At 45.8% G+C, this 9,147-nt stretch overlaps 1 protein-coding gene across 2 annotated transcripts in view; it reads right to left on the bottom strand.

Annotated features, from left to right (window-relative positions):
• LOC122558789 (sodium- and chloride-dependent taurine transporter-like) overlaps positions 1–7,003 on the bottom strand; it is a 41,908-nt gene extending 34,905 nt beyond the window's left edge. The window contains exons 1-3 of one of the 2 annotated variants that reach the window (XM_043707565.1): positions 6,731–7,003; positions 6,063–6,128; positions 5,202–5,429 (exon numbers count right to left, since the gene is read on the bottom strand). In XM_043707565.1, the coding sequence (XP_043563500.1) occupies positions 5,202–5,427 (226 nt within the window). In that variant the 5' untranslated portion in view covers positions 5,428–5,429; positions 6,063–6,128; positions 6,731–7,003. The remainder of the gene's footprint in view (positions 1–5,201; positions 5,430–6,062; positions 6,129–6,730) is intronic. The other variant, XM_043707566.1, reaches the window with a different exon arrangement.
• Positions 7,004–9,147: the final 2,144 nt, after the last annotated feature.

The following is a 9,147-nucleotide window of genomic DNA, read 5'->3' as shown; positions in this document are numbered from 1 at the left end:
TGTCCCTGTATAACACTGGGGTACAGTACTGGTGAGGGCAGGTCTGTCACTGTGTAACACTGGGGTACAGTACTGGTGCGGACAGGTATGTCCCTGTGTAACACTGGGGTACAGTACTGGTGGGGACAGGTCTGTCCCTGTGTAACACTGGGGTACAGTACCATTCTGGAAATCTTACCTTGTTTTGGTGGATTTGCTACAGCTAGCACCCTCTGCTCAGACATCTCGTTTATTTCCTTATCTCTGCACCTCTTCTGTTCTGATCTCTTAAACAGCCCCAGTTTCAATCCCTGCTGTATTGGGGATTCAGCTCCTGGCTCCTATCCCTGGAAAGGCCTTGCCTGAACATTGCCGTGTTTTGCATGAAGACACACCTGAATCTAGCTCTCTGGTCAAACTCCAAAATATTTTATTTCAGAAAATTACTACCAAAGCCTTGTCTGGGTTTAAACTGGGTGAAGGAGCTTGCTACTGTTTCATGATTTTTAACGAGGTACTACAAGGCGTAGTTGTTTATGTGAAAGGATGACTGTTTGCATGTTAATTACCAGAATGGTCACATTCCACCTTCCCCACATTCCTTGAGGGAGAGTTATGAGTCTTGCCTCCAGGAATCTTGCATGTATGGAGTTATTACATGGAATTCAGCTTCTACAGGAGACAGGTTTCAAATAAAGGGCAGTTATCTCTTTGTTGGGTCAGTATTGTAAGGTTTGTTCAAATGTTACTCACTACCATCATGAGGAGACAGGCCATTCAGCCCAACTAGCTGTGGCTGATGGTCCACATTGAGCCTCTGATCATTACATCCGCCTATTCCTGCCCCCCTCAAGTCCGGCATTGTTCCTTCTCATGGGACTCAGTCCCACATTCCCCCCACTTTGTGGATGAAAGGGCTTTTCCTGAATCCCCGATTGGATTCATTACTGACTTCTGCTGATAGCCACAAGTCGTGGCTAGTGTAGGTCTCGATTATCAAAACTGCCTTTGCAAATCCCCACTGGAATCTCTAATGCCGGCTTGTAACTTGGCAGAAACACTTGGGTGCAAATTCCTTTTGGGGCAACGACCCTAGAACCAATCTCTGTACCAACTCAGTATTCTCTCTGTCTGTGAAACCACAAGATTCCCCATTGAAACTTGCTGAGGGGATGCATTGTGTTACGCACACAGCTGTTCCTGTCCAGCTCCACCTAATAATGCCAAGGGAAAAATGATGCAGGGTGGAAGGGACATATTTCTAGCAGAGTGTACATGAGACACAAACAGGCCTTGTTTTGATAACTGCTTGTGCTAAATCCTATTATTTAATTCCAACAAATAACAGGCACTTGGCTTGTGTGATCACATAGAACATAAGCAAACTGATTATAGACCAGAGACCACATGACAAACCATCATTCAGACAGAAGGAACCTTTCGCAGATTTCAGAAACCAAAGAAAATGTAGGAAATGCTCTCAGAGGTTCAACTCAGCTCCAGAAACAAAAAAAACACACACACAGCAACTTGGAATCGAGAGAAGCTTGTGGGACTGAGAAAATGGGGAATTATTGTCCCAGTGAACAGGAGCTAGGAGCCCTTCTACTCACCAAATTCAGACAAAATCCAGACTGATCTGCAGCAAGTTTTGCTGTTGTTCTTGTGGTGATGAAATTAGGAAGATAAAGACTGACTTGCATTTCTATAGCAGCTTTTACAACCACAAATACTTAGCAAAGCATTTTACAGTCGGTGAAGCAAGTGTTTTGAACTGTGGTCACTTTTGTGATCTAGCAAGCACAACTACTGGTTTGTACACAGCAAGATTTCACACACTATGACCAGGTAACCGGCCTGAACAGTGTCGGCTAAGAGATAACACCCATACGCGCTTTGCCAAAACTGCCAAAGGATCTTTTGACATTCACCAGAATGGGATTGGAAACTGAGGTGGGTTCAACTTCACACCATTGACAATGCAGCACTCCCTCAGTATTGCACTCCAGCCTTGAATCAGTTGTGTTCAGGTCTCTACAGTGGGTTTCAGACCACAACCTTCTAAGTCAAGAGATAAGAATACTGCGTTCTGAGTTTCATCTTCCACCACTCAGGTATGAGGGAGATGGCGGAGGGAAAGTGTGTTCACACAGTGGACCAAACCACAGCAAGGCAGAAACACACTGAGCGAACAAGACAGCAAGAGATCATATTCCTGATGAACAGGGGAATAAAGAGGCCATTCTCCTGGGAAAATTACAAAAGCAAATGGTGCACAGGAGCAAAGACTACTGGAAACAGAGAAATTATTCAAACTGCCTACACAATTTGACAAATGAGTCAAACATTGGAAAGGGAGCCTATTTCTGAACAACCAGGACACAAACACTAGGAGGCACTGCACTAATGGAGATAGAATCTTGGAGAGACCAGGTTCACATTATGGTCCTGGATTCTATACTATTACATCGACATTGCAATGTTGAAGGAAGTGCAGAAAATATTTATAAAATAAAGGCAGAATAATTAAAGAGTGATACACAATGATACACAAAAGGCTAAAAAGGCCACACTTTCCAGTTCTAAAGAAAAGACCAGGTGGAGGCTAATTTTTTTTATTCTCTAAGGTTATGGGTGACACTGACTAGCCCAATGTTTATTGCCCGTCCCTAGTTGCCCCTTGAGAAGGTGGGGGTGAGCTTTCTTCCTGACCCACTGCAGTCCGTGTGCCGTAGGTAGACCCACAATGTTTCACAGAGGGAGGGAATTCCAGGATTCTGACCCAGCGACACTGAAGGAACTGAAGAAACGAAGATATTTCCAAGTCAGGATGATGAGGGGCTTGGAGGGGAATTTGCAGGGGGTGGTGTTCCCATGTATCTGCTGCCCTTGTCCTTCTTAGATGGAAGTGGTCGTGGGTTTGGAAAATGCTGTCTGAGGATCTATGGTGAGTTTCTGCAGTGCACCTTGTAGAATTCTGATGAAGGCCACTGAGCAGGAATGCTTGGTTGTCTCTTTGAGGATGCTGCCTGGGCTGCTGAGCATTCCCTGTTGGTATTTCCAATCTTGAACATCTGGAGTGTTTGCTTTTGTATCAATGTCTGAGGAGTATCGAGTGAAACAGAACATTTATCAACAAACATCCCGCCTCTGACCTTGTGATGCAGTGAACAACATCACTGATGTAGCTGCTGCCCTGAGGAACTCCTGCAACGATGTCCTGGAGCTGAGATGACTGATCTCCAACAACTACAACCATCTTCCGATGTGTCAGGTATGACTCTAACCAGCGGAGAGTTTGCCCTGATACTCATTTATTCCTGTTTTGCCCGGGCTCCTTGAATGCAGTCTTGATGTCAAGGGCTGTCCCCCTCCCCTTCCCTCTGGAATTCAGCTCTTTTGTCCATGTTTGACCCAAGGCTGGAATGAGGTCAGGAGCTGAGTGACCCTGGGGGAACCCAAACTGGGCAGGTCACTGAGCAGGTGCTGCTTGATAATACTGTGGATGCTGCCTTCCATCACTTTACTGATGAACGAGAGGAGACCGATGGTGTGGTAATTGTCTGGGTTGGATTTGTCCAGCTTTTTGTGTCCAGGACATACCTGGGCAATTTTCCATCAGGTGGATGTCAGTGTTGTAACTGTACTAAAACAGCTCGGCTTGGGGAGCGGCAAGTTCTGGAGCACATGTCTTCAGTTCTCGTGCTGAAATGTTTTCAGGGCCCATAGCCTTTGCAGTAGCCAATGTGTCCAACCATTTCCTGATGTCATGTGGAGTGAATCAAATTGGCTGGAGACTGGTATCTGTGATGCTGGGGACCACTGGAGGAGGTCGAGATGGGTCATCCACTCAGCACGTCTGGCTGATGTCCTGGGCTCCTCTGTCCTTGAGGATGGGGATATTTGTGAAACTTCCTCCTCCACAGAGTTGTTTGTCTATCACCTATGGCAGGACTGCAGAGCTTAGATCTGGTCTGTTGGTTGTGGGATCACTTAGCTCTGTCACTTGCTGTTTAAGCTGTTCAGTGTGCAAGTAGTCCTGTTTGGTGGTTTCACCAGGTTGACACCTCACCTTCAGGTATGCCTGGTGCTGCTCCTGGCATGCCCTCCTGCACTCTCCGTTGAACCAGGGTTGATGCCCTGGCCTGATGGTCATGGTTGAGTGGGGGATATGTCAGACCATGATGTTACAGATTGTGCATGTGTGTTAATGTGTGTGCTCAGGAGCAGGACTCAGAAGGATATTCAAGGGCAGAGGGTTGAGAGTTAATGAGAGGGGGAGGAGCATAAAAATTGGCTGGAGCAGATCCACCGTTTCTGCCTCATACTATTTCTGATACGGCTTTGCTTTTTCATCCACACACACACACACAGAGACACACTCAAACAGACACACACACATTCACTCAGACACTGCAAGTTGTCATCACATCTGACGAATAAATCATTTTCTAATTAAAATGTCTCCTTATCGATGGAGAAAAGGTAAATATTGTGATGGTTAATCTTGTTCCTGTGTGAATGCATACCTTACATCATAATGGCCCCGCCTTTGTAGTTCCAAACCAGCCAATGGGTGAGCTGAAGGTACCATTTTAACCTGGTGTTTGTGGAAAATGAGGGGCATGCACAGGGTGAGGTGGGGAGAGGGGACAAGGGGGGAGGTGATTGAGCCCATACCATACACATAGATGAACACCTCCCACATTCAGCAGTGGGGGGGCCGGGGGGGTGAAGGAAACTATAACCTTCAGTAAGTACACTCAGGGGTTCTCTTGCTGCCACCATTTTACTCAGCAAGAGAACAGACACAACATGATGTAGGAAACAGATGATGGTGTGATACACTACTGACGGTTTCTGACTCTTCTTTCCGTTAAGATTAGGATTCCAACACGTGCATTTTCATATTCTGCATCTCTCTTGCGTGTGTTGGGGGTGGGGGGCGGAAGAAGACAAGAGACAGAGCGTGGAGGCTGGGGGAAAGTAACCAGCCTTGCTCATGGAGATTAAAATAAAGCACACCGTTTCCGTTCCTGTGTGCAGGCGGTTAGAGCAGTACAAGCTGCACAAAGACAGAGCACACATTATGTAACCACCCCCCAGCGCAAGGCAGAGCGGCTGACCACACATGATACACCCCTTGTTCAAAACACAACGACCACACAACAGATACCCCCGCCCCCCAGCACCCAGTTCAAGGCACACATTATTGCACCTACCTCCACCGTTTTTGTAGCAGAGATAAGGAAATCTCCAGACGTTCCCAAGGCCAATGAAGCCTCCGGCCACAGACAGGATAAAATCAAGCTTGTTTGCCCATTTCTCTCGCTGCACCTTGCCATCTGCTTCATCCTCGGGCCGGGTACCCGGACTCTTCCCGGGAGAGGGCTTCAGGGTGTCTTTGTGAAAATCTTTTAAGGAATGCATCTTTTCACCCCGGGCCATTCCTGATCACACACACCCACACACCACCACACACCACACACAAGAGGGAGGGAAGGAGGAGAAACAGAGGGGGGAGGTTAATCAGGACCGATCCTTCCAAAAACACACAGCACCAACTCTATCTCATCGCATTTCTGATCACTTTATTCCAATATTAAAAATCAATCCCCATTGTCTCTGCTTCTCCCACCCAACAATCCACCCCCTACTCCCACAATAAAACCATTCCCACTCTATTAGAATTTAATCCATTGTCTATATTGCCTTAAAGTAATGCATAATCTCCCTCTTGGATTGTATGCACCGTAACCCCTCTGTAAGTCCCCATTTACAATTGGAGAGAGTGAATATTCCGCTAGATACATGGTTCCCTCCTTTACAAATCAATTTTCAGTTTGTTAATCTCTTCCACCTCCCCCCCCCAACACACACTCAAAACGATTCCCTCCATATCTTCCCCGTGAACCTGCTCAGTTTTTCCTTAAAAAAATAAAAATCTATCCTTTCCTGAAAATATTTTTTTTTTGATTACAAAACGAGATTAATCATCTCGTGTGTGTCTTAATTTTTTGTGTTCATTTTACAAAACGATTTTTTAAAAAAGGCAATAATTCGCTACATACAACAATACATACAACAAAAGCAGTACTGTACTCCAGGGAATAACGCCCTTACTCTTGGTCCAGTACTTGTCCAGCCTTCTGTTTGAGAGAATAAATAAAAAAAACAGAAAAAACAACAAAAAAAACGAGAGAAAGAAAGAGAGAGAGAGAGAGAAAGATACAACTTTCCGGGGAAAAAAAGGGTCCAATACAATTCGCAATAGTCACGGAAAATACAGCAGTTTTTTTTTTAAAGCTTTCCAAACCAAATCCCATCTTCCAATTTATACATATGTATATATATGTTTTTAAAACTCTCAGGAAGATGATCGGAGCGGACCATTAAATGCTGAGAAACCGCTCGGTAGGTTTTCTTGTCAAAGGGACTGACCTGTTATTTCCAAATGGTCTCTTTGTTTCCAGACAACGAGAATTAACAGGCGCTTCGTTTATACCATTTGCCAGATTCTCTCAAATATTAAAATCACACTAGGATGTGCTTAAATGCAAAATCCTTTCTTGTGAGAATGGCTTTTTTGTTTATAAAGACGTTGCTTCTCAGAAATCCCAACACAGACAAAGCCCCAAGAATCGATTTTACAAATTGCTGTTCACGGAATTAAAAATTCACCCTTCCCTCAACGTTTAAGAACTAAAATTTGTCTTTCGCTGAAAAGTGTCCCAGAATCATTGTTAATTACCTGTGCCTGGGATCCCAGAGGCTGGAGGATCCCTGAGCAGCTCACAGATCACTCAGTTATGTTACTGCAACTGAGTCGGTGAGTGGTGAAAGGTGGATTTCATTTATAGGGCCTGTCCTTAAGCAGACCTCCTTCAACACTAACCCCAGCGCGAGTGGAAAAACCCCAGAACTGAGCGGCTCTCTCTGCGTCACCACGTCAAAGTTGGCACGGTTGTGAGAAAGAGAAAGCGAGCGAGGGAAAGCAGCGTTGGAGTTAGTCAGAAGAGGGAGATGGTACTCTTGGGATGTACAGGCACACTCAGAAACACATCTCATACACACAGAGCAACAAAACACACAGAGCAAATCACATTCAGAGTTACAGACAGAGAAACACACACACAGATAGAAAATACCTACTCAGAGACAGACACTGAGAAACACAGACTTGCACAATACATACACTGATACACAGACACATCGAGTCACACAGAATACACACACAAGTACACTGACACACAGAGACACACAAAATACACAAGAAAATATACACATACAGATACACTGAGACACAGATGCACAAATTACACAGACGCATACACAGAATGACAAATGAGATACAGACTCAGAAACACTCTCAGACAGTAGCCCTCACTGTCAGATACACTATCACAGACGCGCGCACACACACACAACAGACACACAATCACAGAGACAGCTCATCCAGACACTGTCACACAGGCACACACACTATCACAGACACACACATATACACAACCACTGCCATTAAAACCAGTTACATCTTTGTACTAGAATTCCACATATTCTGCTTCTTGCTCCCCCCTGCCCCCCCTCCCCACTCCAGGTTCCCTCTGCCTCTGTTATTTAAGATATACCCTCTCAGTCACATTGCACACATTCTCACTGGCTGTTTATATTTCTTGCACTTTACAATGAAGGCTGTACAGAGACTGAAAGTGGAGACAATCAGGAAGTAACCCTCACCCATACCCCTCCCCCACCAGCCACAACCTCCTGCTCCCCCCACCCACCCACCCCAGCTCAGCGTTGCAATCACTTCCCCCTCCACAGCACAGTTTCTTTGTTGTGCCTGGGGCCCAGCAATATGTTTGTGAGGGTCAGGGCTTTGTGGGGAGGGAAAGACCTGGTTGAATCCCCTCACAAGGAGCAGTTAAACTCTTGCCGCTTTCCTGCTGGCAGTGGACTGGTTAACCCTTTGCTGTAAACATTGTCAGAGCACCAGGGTTTGGATCTATTTGTTAAGAGGTTTGTCTTAACGCCTGGCCTGGCCTGGCCTGGTGTAGCTAACCCAGGAGGTTGTGTATCTGAATGCAGTGAACAGGAAATCCTGCTGTGTGACAGCACCCATTTTGTATCACCAGGGACACCCATTTTAGAGTTTTCAATGCGTGCTGCTTTGTCAGTTTCAGAGGCTTTCTGATTATTCCACCTCAGCAGCCAATAATACCAACAGCTCACATTTATAGAGTGTCTGGAAGCTAGTAAAACATCTAAAAGCCCTCATCCAAAAATAAATTGTTTCCAAGCCACAGAAAGTGATTTAAAAACAGGTTATTACAAACATAGAAAGATATAAAACAGGAACAGGAATAGGCCATTCGGCCCTTTAAGCCTGCTGATGCCCTGAGCCAATTATCGAGTTCAATACCCTCATCAAAAACTCTAGAATGGCCCATTTTGCCAGTATGGCCCAATACCTCATTTATGATTAGGTTCCCTTGCCCTTCGACCCAACCAGTCCACACTGACCCTCCGAATAGTAACCCAGCCATACCCATTTCCCTCTGACTAATACACTAAACACCAAGGGCAATTTAGCATGGCCAATTCACCTAACCCGCACATCTTTGGATTGTCGGAGGAAACCAGAGCACCCAGAGGAAACCCACACAGACACGGGGAGAATGTGCACACTCCATACAGTTACCCGAGGCTGGAATTGAACCTGGGTTCCTGGAGCTGTGAGACAGCAGTGCTGACCACTGAACCACCGTGCTGCTCTGTCAATGCTCCAAATATAGTTCAGATGCTTTGAGATTCCCTTCTCCTTTTCATTAAGTATGAACTGGGCCCCTGGGGTACAGACTGCCAGCATCCATCACGTGATATTCCTGCAGTGGACCTGTCCCGTCCCCCATCACTCTGTTCATCTCTCCAAAGAGGCTGTCAAACCTGTTGTTGGCTCCATCACTGATGATGCTTTTAAACAATTGAGAGAATAATAATGATTGGTAAAAGCCAACCTTCCATCTGCTGACTCCACTTACACTTCCCACTGCTTCGGGAAAGCAGCCATCATCATCAAAGAGCCCTGCCACCCTGGTTATCCTCTCTTCCAGAGCTGAAAATGTGTTGCTGGAAAAGCGCAGCAGGTCAGGCAGCATCCAAGGAGCA

Source organism: Chiloscyllium plagiosum, chromosome 18 (genome assembly GCF_004010195.1).
Source record: "Chiloscyllium plagiosum isolate BGI_BamShark_2017 chromosome 18, ASM401019v2, whole genome shotgun sequence".
Taxonomy (NCBI): domain Eukaryota; kingdom Metazoa; phylum Chordata; class Chondrichthyes; order Orectolobiformes; family Hemiscylliidae; genus Chiloscyllium; species Chiloscyllium plagiosum.
Note: the sequence above shows the minus strand (reverse complement) of the source record. Positions and strands in the feature narration are given on the sequence as shown.